This window comes from Cololabis saira, chromosome 10 (genome assembly GCF_033807715.1).
Source record: "Cololabis saira isolate AMF1-May2022 chromosome 10, fColSai1.1, whole genome shotgun sequence".
Taxonomy (NCBI): domain Eukaryota; kingdom Metazoa; phylum Chordata; class Actinopteri; order Beloniformes; family Belonidae; genus Cololabis; species Cololabis saira.
The window spans coordinates 35,006,101-35,030,142 of record NC_084596.1 but is presented as its reverse complement, the minus strand read 5'-3'; the positions used below and the strand labels follow the sequence as shown (position 1 = coordinate 35,030,142).

Genomic DNA, 24,042 nt, shown 5'->3' with positions numbered 1-24,042 from the left:
TGAATACATTTTAATATAATATAATTTTAGACCTGGGAAATTGTAACATACTTTGAAAATGTATATATTTCTCATCAATAATGATATCAATAAGTCTGGGACCACAAAAAGTCCACAAAAATTTGAGAAATGAGGGACAAAGCAAACTGCTTTCTTGTTTTTAGTTATTATAGGCTAATAAGAAGCTTCCGAGGCTTCTTCTCTTTTTTAAAGGCTGTTATGAAATCCACTGAGAGACTTCTAGCACTGCCTCAACAAAGTAAATAAAATCTTGATTTTGAATTTCTGTGGAAGAAAAAACCCAAGATTTATTGTGTATTCGTGTATAAACACTGACATCTAGTGGATTAAAGTAAAAAGTAGAGAATGAAAACTTTTTCCCATCTGAACTCAAACCTCAGCCTGAGGGGTAAAAATAAATAGATGTTTGATTACGCCAGATGTCGGACTTACACACAATCCCTTGGATGTTTTACATTAACATTTTGTGAAATTCTGCTCATGTAATTTATCTATTTAATCAAATGTCCCAGATCAGTGGTGATGAAAATATAAAGACTGAAGATCAGGGTAAAGGATGTGTGCAGATATGCCAGCTGTTGTGAAAAGCTTTAAAAACACCAGTAAAGTGATAAAAGTTAATATTTCAAATCTCCTACTCCTACTTGTCCTTCTTTTTTAAAGAAAAACAAACCAAAACTACATTCAAAACAATCCAAATTTACCCATAGGTCACATTTAGGACATGAATGTTTTATTAATTTGAGTTTTTAGGATGCTGTCTTTATACACCACCACAATGAATCTGAAATGAACAATCATGATGTGATCCAAATGTAGATTTTCAGCTCTAATTTGAGATTTTTAACAAAGTCATGGCATTAACCGTTTAGAAATTAAACCTTTTTTGAGGAAAGTATTTTGAGAATAGACCAAAAGAAGTAAGTGTTATCAATTTCCACATTACTTCAAGACAAATACAGTAGATAAAAGGTCTGGAGTGGATATCAGGTATTGATTTGACATTAAACAGCTGCTTGAATGGTGCTAACAACAAGAAAGCTTGAAGCAGATCAAGAGCCGTCATTTGTAAATGTATAACTTGAAAACTTCGGTGTGCTCAAATCAACATTTTGATAAATCATTAACATAAACAAAGTACTTGTGAGCTCATAAAAAGGCCTGAAAGACCACTAAAAGTTGCAAATCTTTAGTAACATTCAACATCTCAAAAAGTTTCCATGTTTTGGATTCATATTCTTTGGACGGATTAAATCCAGATAAACTTGTATCAGAGTGATTGAGAGCGAAGAGTGTGAAGAAGGAAATGAAAAACCCACGATATAAACCATAGCACATCACCTATCAAACATGGTGGTTGCAGTGCTACAGGATTGGTTTGTATTATCGCTGGTGTTTATTGACAGAAGCAGCCAGATTAATTTTGAGGTGAACAGAGCTTAATTCTCTGCTGTCATTCAGCTGAATTAACAGGAAGGACTTCATAGTACAGAGGAATAATAAGCCAACCACTGCAAAAGCAGCTTAAGATGTTTTGAAGGCAAAGAAATAAAATATTTTCTGAATGTTCAAGTCAGTCATCTGATTTCAAAACAGCAGAGCAGCTTTTCATTTACCGAAGACAAAACTTAATGCAGGGAGACCCAGAAATGAGCAGCAACTGAAGCTGGATGCAGTGAAGGCCGATAAAGCATCTCCAGAGAGGAAACTCATAACTGGGTGTTCATGGACTTCTGGCTTTGTTGGCTGCAAACAATTGTTACCCAACTATAAAAAATGTTTAATTTAATTAATGTAGCAGAACTCTGCTACCCCTACCGCTCAGCTATGACACACAGCACAGTAAATCCCTCAGTAATCCTTTACTGCTCTTGTCAGATCCTCCATGTGAGCGTCCTCTCAGACGGCAGCTGTCAGTGTTGAGAAGAGTGACGTTAATGAGCAGCGTGGATGCAGCTCGTCCACTCTGCTGCCACCAAACCTCTCAAATAAAAGCCTCCTGATTGTTTTTATTACAAAATGCAGTTTGGGGAGTTTAAAAAGTGTTACACCAGAGCAAAAACTAGTTTCTGTTCTATAATGTGCAGTTGTACAACTAAGAATCATGAGCTATCTAATTATACTTTGAATGTAAAAGGTTTTTCAGTGTTTGTTAGCAGCACTTTAAGTATTGGTTGATCTTCTCTCACTTTTCAAAGCTTGTTCACAGGTCTGAGGGGTATTCCAGGAAGCAGGTTCAACAAACTCTGAGTTTTCACTAAACCCGTTTCCTGGAATACCCCTCTGGCCTTTGTTTGACAGGCCATTTTCAGTATTTGTGTGACTGATAATGTGGTGTTGAAGTGTAACGTGTCAGGCTGAACCGTCTGTGCTGATACATTTCTCACTGAGAAAATCAGACATCATTCATTCATCAAAAGCTTTTTCTTTCATACGAAGCTTTTTCATCCAAACAAACAATCCAGCCATTTAAACATTTTGCTACATGAACAAACTCATTGCAGAGGACTTAGTCCCGGTTGAAACAAAACTTTATTATGAAACAAAACTCTTTCCTCCTGCACAGAAGACACGAAGGAGGATAAGGAGGAAAATATGGAGAGATAACCGCAGCAGTAACCTGCCGTGGGCTGCGTGTGGTGGAATAAGGCAAGTACGCTCCGGACATTCGCTGCCTTAAGAGCACAAGACGTCTGACACATGGTCAGTGTTGTGATTCAGTAGGTGAGCTACGCCGCTGTAGCTTGTAGTTTAGCTTGGTGACAGCGGAGGAAAGATACAGTCAGCTTCAAGCCACGTGGAGGATCTCCACAGCACCCTTTGTTTGATTTCCTTATGTTTTCTTTTCAAGTTTGCTCCTTTCAGTACGGTGGCCGAGACCCGCCATTGCGGAAAATGAAAGAAACGCTGCAAATAAAAAGAAACGCCGCTGCAAATAAAAGAAATGCTGAAAATAAAAAAAACGCTGCAAACAAAAAGAAATGCTGCAAATAAAATAAAAAAACGACGCAAATAAAAAAGCCACAACGGAAGTGAATTACCGGGGACTATTTTTGCTGATGCACCGGTGTTTTTTACGTTAGAGGAGAAGAAGACGAAGAGGACGTAAGTGAAAAGGAAGAAATAAGAAGAGCGAGGAATAAGAAGAACAACGAACGAGAAAATAAGTGAAAAGGTAAGTGTTCAACGTCGCTACGTGTAATTTTTAATGTGCAACACCGGTGCATCGGCAAAAATAGTCCCTGGTAATTCACTTCCGTTGTGGCTTTTTTATTTGCGTCGTTTTTTTATTTTATTTGCAGCGTTTCTTTTTGTTTGCAGCGTTTATTTTATTAGCAAAGCGTTTATTTTATTTGCAGCGGCGTTTGTTTCTGTTTGCAGCGTTACTTTTATTTTCAGCAATGGCAGGTCTCGGCCACCGTATTTCAGTCTAAGTAAGAGTTGTGATGATTAGGATCTACAGCTGAACAGAAATACCATCGAAACAAAAGTGACAACAATGATGGTAATAAAAGGTGAGAACTTCCATCTCTGAGGATGAACGACGTCCCACCCGCCAAGAGCAAAGTAGCTGTCCCTCGACAGCACCCAACGCCCTACTATCCTGCTACTAACTTTTCCTTCATTTTTACAGGCTTTTGATCAGCAAAAAAAAAAAGGTTTTGTTTGGATAAAATACAAATACAAAATGCATCATTTGTGGGTTTGTGCCGAAGAATGTGGCCTTTATCTACAGCAAGTGCACTTGAGGATACTTTGAGTTCATTAAAACCGCCTCTCTCCTCACAAGCTAAAGCAACGACCGCCCGCTTGTGGACATTTCTGACTGGCTGTCTCAGTCTGGTTCTGGTACAGGTGGCAAGGAGGATGGGACGGATATCACGGTCGGAGAAACGTGGGGGTCTTCTGCCTGATTACTCCGCCTTTTCTTTGCCGCCGTCCACCTTCTTCACGGGCTCGGGGTCATCCAGCAGGGCCTGTCGTCGCTCCCTCTCCTTCACAAGCTGCACGCCGCAGTAGGTCACCAGCAGCACAGACAGGGTGGACAGAGGGAATCCTGACCAACGAGGGGCAATAGAGAAAAAGAAGGAGGGAGAAAAGGCAACAGAAGTAAGAACAGGAAAGTATGACTTTCAGAGAGTGGAGATATCAGGGTGCTGCGGCCAGATTTTAAACAGAAGACAAGAAAACACCAAAGATGTTGCTACAGTCAGTACTTGAGTTGAGGGGGGATGGCATCCCCCCATGAAATAAAAACGGTCCAAATCATCCCCCCAGTAAAACTGCCATCCCCCCTTTCCATCCCTTGTCATTTCATCAATGAATGTGGTTTTACTGCTATTTCAACATTTAGAGTAATCACCAGAAAAATAACACCAGAAATATATTGTTATTTAACAATTTTCACCTGTTTCAAGTAAATTTTCACTTGAAATAAGTAGAAAAATCTGCCAGTGGGACAAGATTTATCTTCTCATTACAAGCAAAAAAATCTTGTTCCACTGGCAGATTTTTCTACTTATATTAAGTGAAAATGTTCTTCAAACAGGTGAAAATTGTTGTTTTTTCCAGTGATGAGTCTTGTTTAAAATGTAATTTTTTTACTAAAATGAGACATTTTAACTAGAAATAAGACAAATATTCTTGTTAAGATTTTGAGTTTTTGCAGTGATCCATTTTACTTATCCTGTGAAGGACAGAATCATATTGATAAGTTCAGAAAACTGTTTTTATTTTTGTGTTTTGATGTATTTGATGTAAGCCCAGTGGATATTTAAAGCTTACAGAAGGCTGCATTTAACTGCTGCTATGTCATTCCTGCAGTATTTCTGCAGGTGTTTTGGTCAGTGCTCTTATTTATATTATATTATTTGTGTTCAGCACAAATTATCTGTCCCCATATGATAAAATCCACCATCCCCCCTGATTTCATTTTACAACTCAAGTACTGGCTACAGTCATGTGACCTCTGGAGGATGAGAATTCTTAGCTTTTATCATCTTGCCCTCTTTCTTAGCAGATCGTATTGTATATCGTTGGTCCTCACCTTTGAAAATCAGTCTTCTGCCGACCATTTTGGCAAACTCTAAACTATTCAACGCGAGGATGTTGTACAGGATGATGGCCCAGAAGTTGGCAGCGTTGAATAAACCCCTGATCCTGCGACCCATGGCTTCACCCATACCTCTCTACACATTAAAGGAAAGAAGAAGAAAACTTAAGTCCTGCTGGAGTTTTCACAAATCTCACTCAGGTCTAACCATGTGGATGAAAAGAAGAACATTTAACAGCTTATTTCACGAGTTGTTACACACATACGTGAATAACTGCTTGTCGACAGGGAGCTCCCATTAATTCTCACCTCTATGATAGAAAACGGTGGAAAGGAGCAGAGCTTGGCCACCCACAGCTCAAAGTTGAGGCCGAAGCAGTTGAAAAAGGACCAGATGTAAACCAGTTCGCATGGGCCGAGCCACAGGGTGGTGACGGCAAACGTGCAGATGGTTGCAAGAAGCTCCTTAAAGATTTGATCGTGGTCTTCGCCAATATAGTCATAGACATACCTGCAGGATTAAACTCAAATGTAATGTAACCACAGATCAAAATCAGTTATCAGGTTCTGTCATTTAGATTCATGAATTATAATCCAAACACGTCCAAACTCACCTGCACAGCCAGTCGTTGATGCCCCTGTCAAAGTGCCTGTAAAACACAGAAAAGTCCCTTTGTGTAACAACTGCATGGTCATGTCATATTATGGTCTAACAGTGTCAGCAAAGGAACCATAGTCATTTCACAGGACGGGTGCAGGGAAGACGTACGTGTCAGCGAAGACGTAAAGCATGGTGATACACTTGGGGGGCTGCGGAGGGTCCAGGTGGTCCAGAGTAGCCACAGTGTTGATGACGCCAAACATCACGGCTGCTTTCACCCAGTCATACACCAAGTTGGAATAAGCCAATCCAGCTGCAAAACACAAAAATTATCATAATTCTGCTGATGTTTCTATATAAACACCACACTTTATTTTTTATTGTAACATTATACAGGACTGTCTCAGAAAATTAGAATATTGTGATTTTCTGTAATGCAATTACAAAAACAAAAATGTCATATATTCTGGATTCATTACAAATCAACTGAAATATTGCAAGCCTTTTATTATTTTAATATTGCTGATCATGGTTTACAGCTTAAGAAAACTCAAATATCCTATCTCAAAAATATTAGAATATTCTGGCAATCTTAATCTTAAACTGTAAGCCATAATCAGCAATATTAAAATAATAAAAGGCTTGCAATATTTCAGTTGATTTGTAATGAATCCAGAATGTATGACATTTTTGTTTTTTTAATTGCATTACAGAGAATAAAGAACTTTATCACAATATTCAAATTTTCTGAGACAGTCCTGTATAGTGATGGTGAAGTGATAAAAGAGTTGAATGAATATCAAATCAGTTAGTACCTGCTGTGTATTCAAAGCTGTAGCTGCATGAAAACAGTTTAGACAGTCTTATTTATTTATTTTTGGGGGCTTGAAATCACATTTTGCTGGGTTATATGTATCTGACAACTGGAGTGTGAATGTTGATAGCACATAAAACAGCCTCACTATCAGCGTGAGAGTAATTGTGACTCACCCAGACACCAGTCTGAGAGGTGGGAGACCAGCTTCATGTCGCTGGGGATCGTCAGGATGTAAAGATAGTGGAAGAAGACATCAACCACCAGAATAACTCCCAAGTGCAGCAAGGCCTTGGTGGTGATGTTCCACATCTCCTTCTCCTTACGGCCCAGCTGGGTGTTGTTCGCCTGTAGAGGACAATATTTCGGTGAGTGTAATCAAATTATATATATAAGTATTAATGTAAGTTCTTAAATGATAATATTAATAGAGGACAAATATCAGTTAGAGGTTTCTACCCAGGGCACGGTGATTCTTAAAAAGGGACTTTGAAGCCATTTAGTCCACAAGACATGGCTTAAAATCATTACCGTATTTTCCGCACTATAAGGCGCACCTAAAAGCCTTTCATTTTCTCAAAAACTGGCAGTGCGCCTTATAATGCAGGGCGCCTTATATATGATCATTACAGTAATTTCTGTTACTGTAGTCAGGGGGATTGTGGGTAATGTAGTTGGTGTCGCCGAAGTAACGGCGCTAAAAACGTCAGGAATCGTCACAGACGTTCAAGACAACAGCAGCGACGCTGACTCGCATAATGGCGACTTTGACGAGACGGAGCAAAGCTGGTTTTTATTTTGTTAATAAAGTTTGACATACGGTACTTTTCTTCTTGTTTTTCTTTTGGATTTGCTGTAGGATTTTGTAGCATTTCCTGTAGCGCAGCTCCATCAGGTAGATACGTAACTCAACCCCAGCCACTATAGTACGGTATTTTACCATATATTTAGTGCGCCTTATAATGCGGTGTGCCTTATATATGGAAAAAAGTTTTTAAATACGTCATTCATTGAAGGTGCGCCTTATAATGCGTTGCGCCTTATAGTGCGGAAAATATGGTTCTTAAATGGATCTGAAATACAAACTTTTTTATCTTTATGAATCTGTCTTCGAGCTATATTTTGCTTTGTAAACCTCACCTGGACGTGATAGCGATCAAAGGTCATGATAGGTCCAAAGAAGAAGAACGGGAGGTAGAAGTTATACTTGAGCAGGTCAGAGAATGTGTAGCTGCCTTCCTTCTTGTCACAGTTCTCTAAAGCAAAACTCATACAGCGCATGATGCTGAACCCACAGCCTCCGTAAAACAGGACGTCTTGCAGGTTGAAAGAACCGGTCACCATGGACTCCTACGGGAGACATGAGAGTCACTGTACGCCTCTTTCATCACCAACTCCCGGCAACCCATCTGAAATCAGGCGAGAGTGCTTTCAGAGTTGGCGAAGCGGCAAGAACCCACTCACCTGCCAGGAGTTGTACGGCTCCAGCTTAAGGGAGGCCAGTGTTATCAGGCCTGCGGCGAAGCACATCCATTTCTTCTTGACCAGAGCAACGCTGTAGAGGATGATGCAGTGAGACAGAACCAGGGCCATGAAGGTCCAGCCCATCGTGGTCAGGACTGCCAACCCACCATACATGGCAAAGATCAGGGATCTGTGCTGTGGGTAAAAAGGGGCCAGCATCAGTGTGATGTCCCTCGCTGAAGTTCTCTTTGCTCTGATTATAATGCAACATGCATGAATTACATGGTTAGCATAGTGACTCTATTGAATCTAAAAGAATTAAACTATATTAGGATGGAAAAATGAAATGTTAGGGGGAACAATAATATCCCTCTGGTGCAGGTTTAAATGAAACGCATGACAGATGTTACAAGATTCACAAGTTTATTGCTGTTACCTTACATCCATCTATACCAATCTTCATTGAAAAGCATGAAACAAGACAGAAAACATGTTTAAAACATAAAGAACTGTTTTAAATATGTCAGCATAGTAACAAAACAAAAAAGGCCGGTACAGTCAGTAGATAAAATCAGTGCAGATCATGCTCATGCATCGAGCCAGCAGCACGTTAGATATAAGGATATTTATTTCTTAGTATAAAAGAGAGTAAGATTGCATTCATTTCATTTTAAAAGGAATCTAATTACTTGTGTTGAATGTAGCTTTACACGTATTACCAGAACCCAATGCAATCTGATGGATGGTCTTGATTGGAGCATGGCTTACATGTTGATTCACAAAGACAATACACACTAATAAACACGTACAACACCTACACAAAGATGAACACCTACGAATGAGAGAGACGTGCAGTTACACCTGTAAGATGCCAAAATAAAGTGCTCGTCTCGTGAACATTCACAGTCATCCCTTTTTTCCTCAAAAACATAACATGCACGCACCTTTGCAGCTACCAGGGTAAATATCTTGGCAAAGATCACATGACCAGCGAGAGCAAAAAGGATATGGTTGCGGAATGTAGAGAACCACATCGCCCACTCGAAGTCCGCAACATCCTGCAGCAAAGGAAGACGCATTAGTAACACTTAGATAGTCGTTTGCAGCGTTTAGCATCCGCGGAGAGACGTCTACTGAGGCCTAAAAGTTAAGAGGCTCACCATTTTCCTGCCAAAGTAATGCCATCCCGGTTTCACGCTCTGTTTGAAGGCCTTTCTGTTTATGTTCTCTAGAGAAAAGAGAAAAAACAGGATGGTGTTAAACAAAGTGTGTGAACTTGTGCATAGGAGAGTGTGTTTATTCATTAAACCAAACTGATTTCAAAATTCTTGAATGTGTTTAATAATTATTTCTAACTTTTTAATTATTCCATAATGAGAGTCTATTTGGAACAGTACCAGGCTTTATTTCTGAAGGTTATAACTCATCTCACTAATTCCACGTCCTCCAGGTGGTTGCGATTTCAAAAGCTTTTGATGTGATTATTGGATTATTCCCATTATGAGAGCACTTTTTTTTCGATTTGATGATATCAGATATTACATAACACACTTGCAATTGAGCTGTCTGTTTTAGAGGCTGGACTCTGCAGCCACATGTCCATAAACCTTTAGAAGGAGGTTAGTTAGTTTAGGTGTCATGAAGGAATAACCAACTCATTTTTATAAGTTTAAAGAACTAAAAGTAATCATTGTCATAACCAACGACAGGATCCTGACAGCTAGTAGTGCAGGGACGTTTGCTGGACAATGTAAATGAATCCCATGCAGGCTCACAGCAGCCGGAGCAGCTTTGCCTGATTGCTCTAATGGCTTTAAAAACGCACATGAAAATGTGAGGGTCACTCTGGGAAATCCTCTTACTTCTGGGAACGCGGCCAGACTTCTGCCGGCAGTTAAAAGGCTTGCTAAAACATGCAGACCTGCAGGGGCTTTATTAGATGTCCATAGACGGGCTGTTTCTGAGACAGAGATAAAACGATTCAAGAAAAAAAATAGAAGGAAAGAAATGACTGACAGCAGGACTCAGAGTCGCTGATCTGACAACATGCCTGTGACTGACACTGCCAGCTGCCAGATTACACTCAGCCCATTCAGATCAGTGTGTGCAGAGGCTAGTTTACCCGCGTGATAGCCCCAGTATTTGCTAATATTCAACACTATTTCAGAATAAACTGTTTAAAGATAGTTAAATATCTGTTCTTTAGTGTGAAATCCTGTATCTACATCAGGAAAGTGTTGAGAAAGTAAGTAGACCATCTTTAAATTGTCTTTGCAGGAAATCCTTCGGGGAAGGTGTCCTCTATTTAATTCTGCTGAATGAGTCTTGTTCTACATAGATTTAGGTTAATCTGAACACTGTGACAATCAGAAACCTTTCTTTTGAAGCCCTGAATGAATAAATCCTGATGGATACAGTGCAGCTGTTGAAATGCACGTTCATTTCTTACACATTCAGTTTTTTACACATGTTTTGAAATTGCCTTTCAAAGTTATGAGAATAACGAGTACACAGACAGACAGAGCTTTCTGAGCTTTGGACATCTCTTGACAGAGTTATGCACTCACCACTTGAAGCTTCAAATATCCAACTGCCTGCCCATATCAGTGCCCCGGCGAGCACAGCGGAGTACAGATACAGCTCATATCTGGGGAGAGCAGCCTTGATCCCCATGCTGAACGTGTAAGATGGAAGCCTGCGACAGCGAGGCCGGTCGAACAGGTCGCACAACAGTGAGACACAGAAAATTTACACTGAGCTGGAGGCAAAGATAGTCAAAATGATTTGAAGATAACTCAGATATGCTAACACACGTGTGAGAGAAAGAAAGACTTCTCTGGGGATTCCTGAATCATTTGTTTAAAATTGATTTTCAAATATCACTGATTACTCTGAATGGAAGTTACATTTAAGTGAGACATTATGATCACTAAGATTAATATCTTGTAAGCATACTTGGCAATTATAAACATTTATACATCATATCCAATAGGAAGAAGAAAAAAACCCTGAAAACTGAAAATAATGTAGGTGGTTATGACATTGTAATGCAAACTAATGTCAACACATGATGCATTTGTTTGCTAAAGGCCAATGCTTTTCGTTCATGACGTGATATTTGACTAATAAGCTCTTAGAGTCAACAGCCTCCAGACTTAAATAGGAGTGAAGATCTCCAGCTCCTGGAATCAGCACAGTCAGCTGCGCAACCCTACCTCTCCTTCCTATTATAGCCCGAGCAGTTGCTCTGCTCTACAGCAGGGCAGCTGCAGTGAGATCTGAGACGCACCGGGGACTCTTCACTGCAGAATTAGCACCTACTGGGATGACCAAGAATGGCGCATTGGAGTAAAAAAGCACTAAAGACAGTTACTTTCCAGCGCAGAGTGGTACTATAGGTTAAGAGCTGGTGCGTATGTGTGTGTGTGTGTGTGTGGGTGGGTGTGTGTGTCAAGTCCGGGTAAAGCACTCAGATCTAAGATCAAGTTAAAGTAGTTGGACAAAAAAAAAAGAAAAAAGGAAAAAAAAAAAAAGTCTGGTATGCCAAGATGTAACCAGGCTCCCCGGGCCCCAGCAAAGCGCTCCTTTGCATGCAAATAAGAAGTCTGAATTAGAAATAAACAGATCTTTTTTTATTGTTTATTATTGTTTGGATTATCTAATCTTTAACCCTTTGCGTGACTAAAAAAACAACAACATTTTTCCCCACTAACCTGGAATCCGCTTCACACTATCAGTTTCAGGGCAGAAGTGTTTGCAGCACTACTCGAAAAATAAAGAAAGCAGGATAAACGCGTGTGGTTTTCCAGCAGCTTTACTAATCCATCCGTCCTGTCTGTGGGGGCTTGCTGCTGCCGCTGCCTGCGATCTGCAGCCTCGGCCGGTCAAGATGTTGAGACTCAACGGCAGGAGAAGGAGAAGGAGGAGGAGGAGGAGGAGGAGGAGGGGGGATATATTTATCCTTCACTACAGCACTGCAGTGAGGGGTGGTCCACTCCGACTCCCTCACATTTAACTGGAGGGAGAGAAAAACACTGTCAGTGCTCAACAACAGCAGCAGCATCACCTGCAGCTCACACAGAACAGCAGCCTACAACAGTACACATGTTTGAGTGAAAAGAGAAACTGCCGACAAAGAAATCCTTGTTTGTGTTCATGTATTTGTCGAATAAAGCTGATTCTGATGATATAGATTATAATGGATTCGGCTTGAGAGGATGACATACAATTTTGAAAACAACGTCTGAATAAAATAAGGCTGAATGAATACCATAATAAACAAAATGCAGTAATTTTGGATCATCCCATTGAATATCAGTTTGGTTATTTGGGAATCGTGTTATAGTTATTTCAAGACTTTGGAGAAGTTGTATTATGAATTGCTAATTGATTTCTTATAATGTGTGTTTTTGTCTTATGTCGCATTTTATTTTATTTTTATTTTGTTCATTAATGTGTCATTTACAGTTATGCTGCATTGATCGTTAGTTTGATTGTATGTGCGTTATATGACATTCATTTGTTGTAGTTTTTGTACCTATTTTTGTCTCATTACTGTTTAATTTCTTCCCATTTTTAACGCCTCTTTCCACTAAATAGCTTTTAATATGAGTTTGAAATAACACAAGGGGGTCCTTGCTCCTTGGACCCCTGGATTCATTCATTCATTCATTCATTCATTCATTCATTCATTCATTCATTCATTCATTCATTCATTCATTCGTTCATTAATTAATTCATTTCAACATTCGGATACATAGTTTTAACTGATTTGACATTTGGAGCTTGTGCTGTTCAGGTGGTTCAACTCAATCTCTACGAGTTCCTGGAGGGCTGCACATACATGCTTATTGTACTGTATTTTTTATGTCAGTGATGGAACTTCACTGACATCTAGTGGTATTCGGTGCACTTAAGATTCACTTTCTGATGGTTTATGGCAAGCATCTATGGACGACCAAAACGGACATAATTCAAAATAAAAGCAGACATATATATATATATATATATATATATATATATATATATATATATATATATATATATATATATATATATATATATATTTTGTTTTTCATTTTCTTTACATGTGCATTTTCACGAAGAAATGTATATATTTTGTCTTGATTTTGGCCTGATCCTGCATGTCCGTGTTTATTTACCACGGTAGATGAGTTAGACCAAGGGCATCCCTCCTCATTTGCATAATGAGGCAGAAATGCATAAAGTAAAGTAAAAAGAGGAGATAATGGAACATAAAAACAAGGAATGCATGTATAAGGAAAAGGAAAAACAAATTACAGATATTTCTGATTTTACTTTTAATTATGTCAGTTTTGGTCCTCCATAAGCACCAACCATCTAACTTCTGTATTGAGGCTCATGCAGAACTAAGTTTTGTAGCAGTGCCTCAACTGACCACTAGATGCTGGCTCCAAAAGCGTGTCAATCTCCATTGATTCCCATGTTAAAATGTCCAACTTTAGAGCAGAAATAAACATATTTACAGTTGGTAAAAACCAATTTGGTCTCAATCATTTGATTTCACACCCAGGCACGGTTCTACGAGGGTGCATAAGCATGCATTGCACCCTCAGTTTATGTGTTTGCATGCTCAGTTGAAAAGACGAAAAGAAAACTGACAAGTGCGCGCGAGTTAAGCCTGATTTATGGTTCCGCTTTAAATCGACGGCGTAGCCATGGCGTAGGGTACATCGTACGTTCGCGTCCCCGCGTATCCTACGCTGTAAGCTCTGCGTTGGTGCAACGCAGAACCATAAATCAGCCAGTGTCCTTCACTGATCTGCGTCCAGCAGTTTCCTGCACCAGCAAGACGCTGCTCTCTGCTGCACCGTTAACAAAAAAAGTAACGATGGATATTCGGAGGTGGTTCAAGCAAAACAACACAAGCAAGTACAGGACTGTCAGAAAATTAGAAAATTGTGATAAAGTCCTTTATTTTCTGTAATGCAATTAAAAAAGCAAAATACATTCTGGATTCATTACAAATCAACTGAAATATTGCAAGCCGTTTATTATTTTAATATTGCTGATTATGGATTACAGTTTAAGATTAAGATTCCCAGAATATTCAAATTTTTTGAGATAGGATATTTGAGTTTTCTTAAGCTGTAAGCCATGATCAGCAATATTAAAATAATAAAAGGCTTGCAATATTTCAGTTGATTTTTAATGAATCCAGAATGTATGACATTTTTGCATTACAGAAAATAAAGGACTTTATCACAATATTCAAATTTTCTGAGAGAGTCCTGTGTATTTATGATTATATTTATTTTTGTTGCAATGTTTTATTTTCTGTTGCTAGATTGTCTGATGGGTGAGGTAGCCCAGACTAAATGTAGCATTTTCTTTGTTCTGCAGCAATATTGCTGCAATAAAGCATTTGAAATACACTTTAAATATTCTTGTTTTGCTAGTATCATTCCGCTTGAAATTATAGGAAAATGCATAATTTAGTGTTGAATAACGTGCTAGGCATGTGCACCCCCTCTGATCTGAGATGCAGCCCTAGTCATCATTTTCTAGAACCGGCCCTGGTCTCAGTCGAGTCTAAGGTGTCTCTTTGTTGTATCTTGGCATGTCTCAGATGTACCTCAGGTGTATGCCATGGTCTCTTATTGCATTTTAGGTGTCTTGATGCAATTTTGGTCTCGTGTCTCAGAGTGTTTCAGGTCTTCCTTGAGCTTTGCGGTTTTTTTTTCTTTTTTCCCAGGTGTGGCGTTCAGTGGGCTGGCGGATCATTGCTCTCTCCCTCTCCCTTTACGGCCTCCTGTACCTGTACGAGAAACTGACCTGGACAGATGCCAGCAGGGAGCGTGCTTTGAAGCAGCAGTTTGTGCAGCATGCATCCCACCGCCTGAGAACTGTTATTCCTGTCACCAGCCACGCCTGCAGCCAGCAGGTTTTGAAGTGAGACCCACACCCACTGCTTTACACAGTGTCTGCATGAACACCCGATTAAAGTCTGAACCTGACTGTTTGTGTTTTAGGGAGCTGTCATCGACGTATGGTCGCATGGTCCAGAGAGTCGACCTGAGTGAAGCTGAGCTGGAGGGAGACATCCAGCAGCTCAGCTTCAAGATACAGAGGCTGGAGAACATCCAGAGGAAGTCCAAGGCCTTCAGGTGGGAGAACACCTTGGAGTGCTGTGTGGGGTCAAAGACCTACAGTTCACCACCTCACAGTTTCAATGACAGGCCATTCGGGCAGTTTCTTAAAAAAACTTTATGTATGTGTGATATTTGATACTGTTGTAGTTTAAAGATGTTCACAAACTGCAAAGTGGATAAGCATGTCCCAAATGTTAATGACAAATGTCTCATGTGTTCACAGGAACAGAGCGGCAGAGCTGGAGGCTCAGCTGGATGCCTTTTCTGCTCAGTATCTGCAGGGAAGCTACTTTGTAGGATAATTCTCAACCGGACAGCAAACGCCATGGAATCCAAACTGAGAGACAACCAAGCAGGCTTCCGACCTAACAGATCGTGCAGTGAGAATTATCGTGGAACAATCTGCAGAATTGAACTCACAACTGTATTCTGTTTTCATAGACTACGAGAAAGCGTTCGACTCAATCGACAGGACTACACTGTGGAACATCCTGGCTCACTACGGAATCCCCTCAAAGATAATCAACATGATTAAAGTATTCTACACCGACTTCCAAGCACAAGTATCTCATGAAGGAGACCTGACAGAGCCCTTCAACATGGCCACTGGAGTGTGGCAGGGATGCCTCTTGAGCCCGCTGCTTTTCATAACGGCGCTGGACTGGGTGTTGAGAGAAACCACCAAAGAGGGAAGGTTAGGGATTCAGTGGACTTTGACGACCATGCTAGATGATCTAGACTTCGCGGATGACCTTGCCCTCCTGAGCCATACCATCAGCCAGATGAGACAGGATACACAAAGATTAGAACACAGCTCAGGTCAAGTAGGTCTGGTCATAAACGCAAGCAAAAGCAAGGAGATGCGAGTAAAAATTCTGGGGAATGCCAAACCTGTGTATTGCAGAGATACAGAGCTAGAGATAGTGAAAGAGTTCACGTACCTAGGAAGCGTCATCAGCAGTGATGGAGACACATCCAAGGATGTAGAGGCACACATAGGTAAGGCAAAGGCTGCCTTTGCCCAACTAAAACCAGTCTGGAGGGCCAGGAACATCTCCCTCAGAACCAAGCTACGGATCTTCAATTCCAATGTAAAGACCATCTTGCTATACGGGTGCGAAACCTGGGGTCTAACATAGCTGAACACTCATAAACTTCAAACCTTCATCAACTCAAGATTACGCTACATCCTAGGCATCTGGTGGCCCAAGAAGATCAGCAACCAACACCTCCTAGAGACGACAGGGCAGGAAGCAGTAGAGATCACAATCAGGCGTAGAAAGTGGAGGTGGATAGGACACACATTGAGAAAACCACCATCATCCATCACAAGAGCTGTGTTAGACTGGAATCCCCAGGGCAAGAGAAGGAGGGGTAGACCCAGACTGTCGTGGAGGAGAGGAGTCAAAAAGGACCTAGAACACGCCAATACCTCATGGCATGAGGCGCGGAACATCGCTAGAGACCGCAGCAGATGGCGACGCCTAACTGAGGCCCTATGCTCCAGACTGGGCAAAGAGGATTAAGTCAAGTAAGTCAAGTCAATCTGCAGGGAAACTGAAGAAGAACTGCTGCAGTCCTCTGGGTGGTCAGTGATGTTACCCTCCAGCCTGTCTACATGTTTGACTGTTTGTCATTCAGCAGACATGTCAGGGACTCAGGACACCATATTGGACTTGACACCACACCTGCAGCTATCAGTTGATGTGGTACCAGTTGGTCAGCTACAATGTCAAGGAGCCGTTTATTTCATTCAGACTCAAGATGGACTTCTCCAGAAACAGTCCAGTGTTTCCGTCAAGAGGCTGAAAACACATTTTTCAGGATTCTGGATAGCACCATTATTAATTTGTAATTTATTCATTTATTCATATATGAAAAACAAACCAAACAGGATGACAATTGAATCACTGACCAACTTCATTGTATTTAGAAAGTACAAGAACAACTTGAATTTGATGTGGTAGCACACTCAGAAAAGGTTGTTGTGAGATTTTGTTTGCCATTGAGTTACATCGCCTTCCTTTATGTCATCATGTGTCTCACAAACTCCCAGAATACTCATCCAAGTCAGTGGCTCCTTCACACTTATGCAGGTCAGCCATAAATGTAGGGTTAAACCGGGAACAGAAGTTGTTTTTGTGCTAGTGTTGTTCAGGTGATTCAGATAACCAGCTTCAAAGTTAATGATGCTGATTGTGTGTGTGCGTGTGTATGTGTGTGTGTGTGTGTGTATGTGTGTGTGTGTGTGTGTGTGTGTGTGTGTGTGTGTGTGTGTGTGTGTGTGTGTGTGTGTCACAGAGTCACAACTTACCAGTGGAAAGTGGGGTGCTTCGGTTTTGCTCACAAGGGCGACTTTCTGTTGACCATGTCCCTAAATAAAGTATATCAATCACGTCACTGTGGTTGATCGGAATGTCCTTCTCAATTGCCAATAAAAGTAGATCTGTCAATCTCTCCTCTGAGCAAAGGCTGCGCAATTTGGTTTTCACCCGTTTTAGTTTTGAGAAGGAGCGTCCCACAGTTGCTGTGGACACTGGAAGTGTGCCATAGGTCTTCAGCAGCTCAGTCATGTTGGGAAAAATCACATGTGCATTGTTTTCTTTCAATACTGAAAGAATGGATGTCACATTTATCGGTGTCGGGCATGGGTATGAAGAATAAAACACTTTAAGTTCTGTCACCAATTTCTCTCTCCTCAATGTCATAGAACTTGCAGAGTTTATTTACAGCTTGGAGTGCTTCTGTTGAAATGCTTGCTGCTTTCCAGTACTCTGGAACTGTCAGGTGATGGAAGGCATTCAAGATTTCCCATGTGGAATTATCTCCTCCTTTAAAGCGCCTTTTAAGCTCCTGTTTCATGGTGTCCACAAAAGTGTAGTACACTTTAACTGTAGTAATCTTGAATGGTCGCAAAAGCATGGTCACTTGTAGCTGCTGGGGCAAAAAACTTCAGCTTTGCTGGAACTTTCCTCCTGGCTTGTCCTGGAACCTGAGATGGTCCAGACCTGCTGATGCAGCTTTCTCTGTTCTGTTCATACAGCTTCTTGAACTCTTCCTCTGTTCTGTTCATACAACTTCTTGAACTCTTCCTCTGTTCTGGTAAGGGCCAGCCTCTGCAAAACCCCACCAACAATCTCATAAGCTGCAGCCAAGTCTATATCTTTCTGCTGCAATGCATCAGATGCAGTTGCAGTCACCTGGAAGATTGGACAAGTCATCTCCAGACACAAGACAAATTCAAAGCTGATGCTTTTGAGAAGGATCATTGCATCACCTGCTGAAGAGTCTGGAGGATCTTGCAGTGTCATTTCCTCAAGAAACTGCATAACAGCAGGGAGGACCTTCCTTAAAGTGTTAAGGGCAGTTTCTCTGCAGGCCCACCGTGTGTCTGACAGCTTCTGCAGCTCCTGTGGAAGCTGATCAGGGCACAAACTCTTCTGTATTTCAATAAATGCAGAGTGCCGTTTAGATGAGTTGGCAACAAAACAGTAACGTTTTTCAACCAAGTTGAAAAAACTGACAAAACACATGTTGGACTTTGCACACTCCACCAACACCAGATTAAGACAAAGTGCCTGACAGGGCACATACAAGGCCTTCGGATTTCTTCTTTGGATTCTTGACTGAAGTCCCTGAAAGCACCCACTCATGTTTGCAGCCCCATCATAACCTTGACCCCTGATGTTTTCTATCTTCAGGTCATTTTCTTCCAGAAAAGGCATCACTACCTTTTCAAGAGCCTCTCCACTTGTTGACTGCACATTACACACCTGAAGGAAGTGCTCTTTGATTTCCAGGTTGTGTATGTACCTGATTACAACCGAAACCTGCTCGGTGTGCGACACATCTGTGGTTTCATCTATCAATATGGAAAAGATTTCACTTTCTTGGATTTCTGTGTGGATGATGCGTCTTACTGAAGTGGCCAAAGCTTTGATGATATTATTCTGGCTTCTGTTTGAGAGGAGCGAGACAAGAGGTCTTTTTCCAGATTTCTGCTGTTCTTTTATGGCATCGAGGTGTAATTTAATTACACTGTCATACTTACTGAACTGTGGTGAATACTCAAAAAACAAAACTTGTCACCTGTTGGTGGTTTGGGATGGTTTGTTCTTGACTCGACTCCAGAGTGAATAAAAAGGAAAGGTTGCAAAAGTAATATCTTTGGGTGAAGTTCCTGTTTATTTGAACAAAAAGGTAAATTGACAGAACAAAAAGCAGCTGGGGCAAGGGTTGGGGTAAAAGAAAGTAACTGAAGTCATACTGCGCCCTAGTGGAAAAGCAAATACCTGCACAACATAATAAATGGCTCCTACAAACCCTTTAATTCCAGCAATGTTTTCAGGTGGTAATAGGCAGATTTAGTGATAAACTTTAGATGGCTGTTGAAGTTCAGGTCTGAGTCAATAATTACACCAAGATTTTTGGCTTGATTTGTAGCTGTCAATGACATGGAGCCAAGGTGAGCGCTGATCTTTTCCCTTTCATTTTTAGGGCCAAAAAGGATAACCTCTGTCTTTTCTGCATTTAGCTGGAGAAAATCCTGGCCCAGTGCTGATGCAGAAAAGCTCTGCTGAGGTTATAAAATCAATTAAATTGACTCTAGATACAAGCATGGCAGTAAAGGCAAACTTTGCTGATCACAAAGCTGAAAATACAAATAGACTGAAAAAAGACAAAGAACCTCCTTTGTGACATTTACTGATTTATTGATCTTAATCTATTTGTCTCACTTTGCTACGTTCCTTCAGCTTGAGCTACAGTTTTGCCACAGTCACAATGATAAAACACAAATACTATTTTTCGTCATTAGATGGCAGAATATTCTTATTTTAACGATTTAAGAGAAGCATCGTCACATTAGCTTCGGACAAAAAGATTTTTATGACTAAGTTTGAGAGACAAGGATGTATAAACATTCTCAGATATATACCACATATTTTAATATGTAAAAGTAGGAAATCTGATAATTTATGTATCAAGGAATATTTTTAACCACAAAATACATTTGTAGGTATTTTATTTTGAAGCCTGTAACCGGAAGTGTGTTTGGTTGTAAAACTAGACTTAACTGTTAAACTGTTAACAGATGAAAGGCTGTGTGGGTTTAAATACGGCAACAACTTAAAACGAAGGATATTATAAATCAACAATGTGTCTCTTTGTTTTATGCTGCAGCAACCAGGGAACTACGAAGCTGTTTGTTAGAGCAGTGTAAATGTAACTAAGTAAGTAACTAACTGTGACTAACGTAATGCAATTAACGGCAAAGAAACAGCGACCAATCAGGTGAAAGAACGAACTTCCGGTTGTTGGGCGAGTATAAATATCTCCGCCCAACGGTTCCAGTCACAGTTGCCATAGAGACGCTTTAACCTCTGTCTGCGTATAGCAAAACTTTTATCTACTTGCCTTTTTTCCACCTTAATACAGCAAACATGGTAAGTGTTTCTTAATTGTCAGGTTTATTTCGATTCAAAAGTTGAAACTTTCTCACCTCGTGTCAATTACTTTGTAAAAATGCGTCATCAATTTTTCTTTGAGTCTGATAACGTAATGTATTAAATTTCTCTGCTGTAAAACAGGTGTTTGATACAGAGATGATGCTTTTCTTTTCATGTGTATTTTTTTAAACCAAGGCCCAAAAGGCCGAAGCCTAAATTTCAGTTTAGTCATGAGAACTTTCCTACGGAAATGTATTACATTCACTTGAGAAAAAACAAATTGCTCTGTTTTTCTGAATTAAGGAGAAAACATTTTAATGAAAAAAAAAATCTGCTGTTTTTCTTCACTCGGCGAGACGCCTTCAAAATAAAAGCACTACATATCTGTCTGCTTAATACATAACAAATAAAAGCCTGGCTTTAAAGAACGTTAATGAGAAAACATAAAACACATTTATAGAAATACTCTACTCATTTTAAAGGTCATTTACATAATTAACTAATTAACGTTCTTTAAAGCCATGCTTTTATTTTATTATGTTTTAAGCAGACAGATATTTAGGGCTTTTATTTTGAAGGACTCCTCGTAAACATCCAGCGCTTCGGACTTTAACGGTTAAAGTTTAAGGTTAAAGTTTAGCGGCAGTAGAACGTGTGTCTTGATGCTAAAGTGAAGCCTAACTGACACAAAAAGCACCTGCTGATAAAAGGAACAAGGTTTGTTTTGTTTGCTACTCCAGCAGATCAGAATGGGCTTTCCGTCTGAACATCCGCAAAGTCCTGAGGTTTCTGGCAAAGTCGCAAACTAATAACAATACCATCGATATAACTTAAAGACAAGAGTATCTCCTAATGTTTCAAACCAAAATAAAACTGGATTAAACTGGACAGGAACATGTTTGCTTCCATGAAATCGAGCTCTCAAGTGAATGAAGCTTCTTGCAAGTTTTAAAGAAAAACAGAGCAGATTTATTTTTTAATCAAAATGTTATATCGTTAATTCAGAAAAACAGCAATTTTTTTCAATGTTATTATTTTGTGTGTGTGTGTGTAATTTTTTTATAGTAATTTTAATTTTTTGCTTATAATCTTTTATATATATATATATATATATATATATATATATATATATATAGCCTATATATATATATAATTCTTTTTTTTTTTGTAAATATAATGTATGTATATTTTTTCTTTTTATAGTCATTTAAATTCTTTGCGTATAATCTTTCAGTCTAAAGTGTTCCTCTTGTCTTCTCCTGAAATTCCCAGCGTGAGTGTATCTCGGTGCACGTGGGCCAGGCCGGTGTTCAGATTGGAAATGCATGCTGGGAGCTTTACTGCCTGGAGCACGGCATCCAGCCGGACGGACAGACCCGGAGTGACAAGACAGTCGGCGGAGGAGACGACTCCTTCAACACCTTCTTCAGTGAAACTGGAGCTGGAAAACACGTGCCGAGAGCCGTCTTTGTGGACCTGGAGCCCACCGTCATCGGTGATGATCAGTTCTGCTGCTTTTCAGTCTGAGCAGATCACATTTTAATGATCTGAAACTGCTGACCAGGGGTGAAAGTAGGATCAAGTTCTTGTAGGAACTAAGCCCTCCCCACGGGCCCAACCTCAGACACAAATTCAATTTTACAATTTTAAAATGACTATTGGAAAACATTTACAGAACAGAACAGAATTATTGTGAACAAATCTGAAGGATTGGTGGCCATCAATATGCATTGTCCCATCTAAATAATGATCTTTTTTTTTTTAAATAATTTCCAGTGTAATGTTATGTGTGTGTGTGTGTGTGTGTGTGTGTGTGTGTGTGTGTGTGTGTGTGTGTGTGTGTGTGTGTGTGTGTGTTCTGAGACAGTAAAGTTTAACATTTCCAGGTCTTTGTCCCCCCTCTCTTTCAGATGAGGTGCGGTCGGGGACCTACCGTCAGCTGTTCCACCCCGAGCAGCTGATCACTGGCAAGGAGGATGCTGCCAACAACTACGCCCGCGGACACTACACCATCGGGAAAGAAATCATAGACCTGGTTCTGGACCGGATCCGGAAACTGGTGAGTTCCTCTCAAGTGGTTTTCACCTCCAAGGCATCGACTGTTTCCTCACGGTTTTCTCTGTGGACAGGCGGACCAGTGCACCGGCCTGCAGGGCTTCCTGGTGTTCCACAGCTTCGGCGGGGGCACCGGCTCTGGTTTCACCTCCCTGCTGATGGAGCGTCTGTCCGTGGACTACGGCAAGAAGTCCAAGCTGGAGTTCTCCATCTACCCGGCCCCCCAGGTGTCCACGGCGGTGGTGGAGCCGTACAACGCCGTCCTGACCACCCACACCACCCTGGAGCACTCCGACTGCTCCTTCATGGTGGACAACGAGGCCATCTACGACATCTGCCGCAGGAACCTGGACATCGAGCGTCCCACCTACACCAACCTGAACCGGCTCATCAGTCAGATCGTGTCCTCCATCACCGCCTCCCTCCGCTTCGCCGGCGCCCTCAACGTGGATCTGACGGAGTTCCAGACCAACCTGGTGCCGTATCCCCGGATCCACTTCCCTCTGGCCACCTACGCCCCCGTCATCTCGGCGGAGAAGGCCTACCACGAGCAGCTGACCGTAGCTGAGATCACCAACGCCTGCTTCGAGCCGGCCAACCAGATGGTGAAGTGCGACCCTCGCCACGGCAAGTACATGGCCTGCTGCCTGCTGTACCGCGGAGACGTGGTGCCCAAAGACGTCAACGCCGCCATAGCAACCATCAAAACCAAGCGCAGCATCCAGTTCGTGGACTGGTGCCCCACCGGCTTCAAGGTGGGCATCAACTACCAGCCCCCCACCGTGGTTCCCGGGGGAGACCTGGCCAAGGTGCAGAGGGCTTTGTGCATGCTGAGCAACACCACCGCCATCGCCGAGGCCTGGGCCCGCCTGGACCACAAGTTTGACCTGATGTACGCCAAGCGGGCCTTCGTCCACTGGTACGTGGGGGAGGGGATGGAGGAGGGGGAGTTCTCCGAGGCCCGGGAGGACATGGCGGCTCTGGAGAAGGATTACGAGGAGGTGGGAGTTGACAGCGTTGATGATGGAGGAGAGGAAGAGGCAGGGGAATATTAAGACGTAAGCGGCAGCGTCGGAAAGGAGGACGAAAGAGGAGAAGTAGATCCTTGAACATCCGTCAGCCAGTTCTCAAGTTTAGTGTTCATGACGGAAATGCAGTTGATGTTTGTTTGTGTTCATGACGGAAATGCAGTTGAAGTTTGTTTGTGTTCATGACGGAAATGCAGTTGATATTTGTTTGTGTTCATGAAGAAATGCAGTTGATGTTTGTTTGTGTTCATGACGGAAATGCAGTTGATATTTGTTTGTTTGAGTTTGGAATCTGAAATGTGTTAAGTCTGGAATTCTATATTAAAGTGAATTTGTCAATGTTTCACTTTTAAGCTCATTCAAGTGCTGAAATGCTACCGTTTCATAATAGCAGCTTTTAGGGGGGGTCTGACACTTGACTCCACC

At 41.2% G+C, this 24,042-nt stretch overlaps 3 protein-coding genes across 4 annotated transcripts; 2 read left to right on the top strand and 1 right to left on the bottom strand.

Moving 5' to 3' along the window:
- Window positions 1-2,534: 2,534 nt before the first annotated feature.
- LOC133452970 (protein-cysteine N-palmitoyltransferase HHAT-like protein) lies at window positions 2,535-11,845 on the bottom strand. 2 transcript variants are annotated; one of them, XM_061732748.1, is made up of 13 exons: window positions 11,667-11,845; window positions 10,521-10,648; window positions 9,114-9,181; window positions 8,898-9,011; window positions 8,390-8,410; window positions 7,954-8,148; window positions 7,630-7,839; window positions 6,666-6,837; window positions 5,844-5,988; window positions 5,689-5,724; window positions 5,384-5,585; window positions 5,069-5,210; window positions 2,535-4,078 (listed from the first exon to the last, which is right to left on the bottom strand). In XM_061732748.1, the coding sequence occupies exons 2-13, from the start codon at window positions 10,624-10,626 to the stop codon at window positions 3,936-3,938; spliced, it is 1,554 nt and encodes a 517-aa protein (XP_061588732.1). In that variant the 5' UTR covers window positions 10,627-10,648; window positions 11,667-11,845; the 3' UTR covers window positions 2,535-3,935. The 2 variants fall into 2 exon arrangements, with proteins under 2 accessions (XP_061588732.1, XP_061588733.1); XM_061732749.1 differs by lacking the exon at window positions 8,390-8,410.
- LOC133452243 (mitofusin-1-like) lies at window positions 10,641-15,388 on the top strand. The gene is made up of 4 exons (XM_061731463.1): window positions 10,641-10,685; window positions 14,690-14,886; window positions 14,967-15,101; window positions 15,310-15,388. Exons 1-4 carry the CDS (start codon window positions 10,641-10,643, stop codon window positions 15,386-15,388), a joined length of 456 nt encoding a protein of 151 aa, XP_061587447.1.
- Window positions 15,389-15,411: 23 nt separating this feature from the next.
- On the top strand, window positions 15,412-23,658 carry LOC133452242 (tubulin alpha-1B chain-like). Its single transcript, XM_061731462.1, has 6 exons — window positions 15,412-15,466; window positions 15,528-16,085; window positions 16,728-16,795; window positions 21,806-22,028; window positions 22,444-22,592; window positions 22,663-23,658. Exons 1-6 carry the CDS (start codon window positions 15,412-15,414, stop codon window positions 23,641-23,643), a joined length of 2,034 nt encoding a protein of 677 aa, XP_061587446.1. The 3' UTR covers window positions 23,644-23,658.
- The last annotated feature ends 384 nt before the right edge of the window (window positions 23,659-24,042 follow it).

Bases quoted from the DNA above. Each gene is read 5' to 3' on its own strand.
- LOC133452970 (XM_061732748.1), bottom strand. From the start codon at position 10,626: ATGGGGATCAAGGCTGCTCTCCCCAGATATGAGCTGTATCTGTACTCC. The intron at 5,725-5,843 runs GTACGTCTTCCC...TGTGTTTTACAG, and splicing joins CTTTACGTCTTCGCTGACAC to GCACTTTGACAGGGGCATCA. The intron at 5,586-5,688 runs GTGAGTTTGGAC...TTAATCCTGCAG, and splicing joins ATCAACGACTGGCTGTGCAG to GTATGTCTATGACTATATTG.
- LOC133452242 (XM_061731462.1), top strand. From the start codon at position 15,412: ATGGAATCCAAACTGAGAGACAACCAAGCAGGCTTCCGACCTAACAGA. The intron at 16,086-16,727 runs GTAAGGCAAAGG...TTTGTCATTCAG, and splicing joins GGATGTAGAGGCACACATAG to CAGACATGTCAGGGACTCAG. The intron at 16,796-21,805 runs GTACCAGTTGGT...TGAAATTCCCAG, and splicing joins TGCAGCTATCAGTTGATGTG to CGTGAGTGTATCTCGGTGCA.
- LOC133452243 (XM_061731463.1), top strand. From the start codon at position 10,641: ATGGAAGCCTGCGACAGCGAGGCCGGTCGAACAGGTCGCACAACA. The intron at 14,887-14,966 runs GTGAGACCCACA...TTTGTGTTTTAG, and splicing joins TGCAGCCAGCAGGTTTTGAA to GGAGCTGTCATCGACGTATG. The intron at 15,102-15,309 runs GTGGGAGAACAC...ATGTGTTCACAG, and splicing joins AGGAAGTCCAAGGCCTTCAG to GAACAGAGCGGCAGAGCTGG.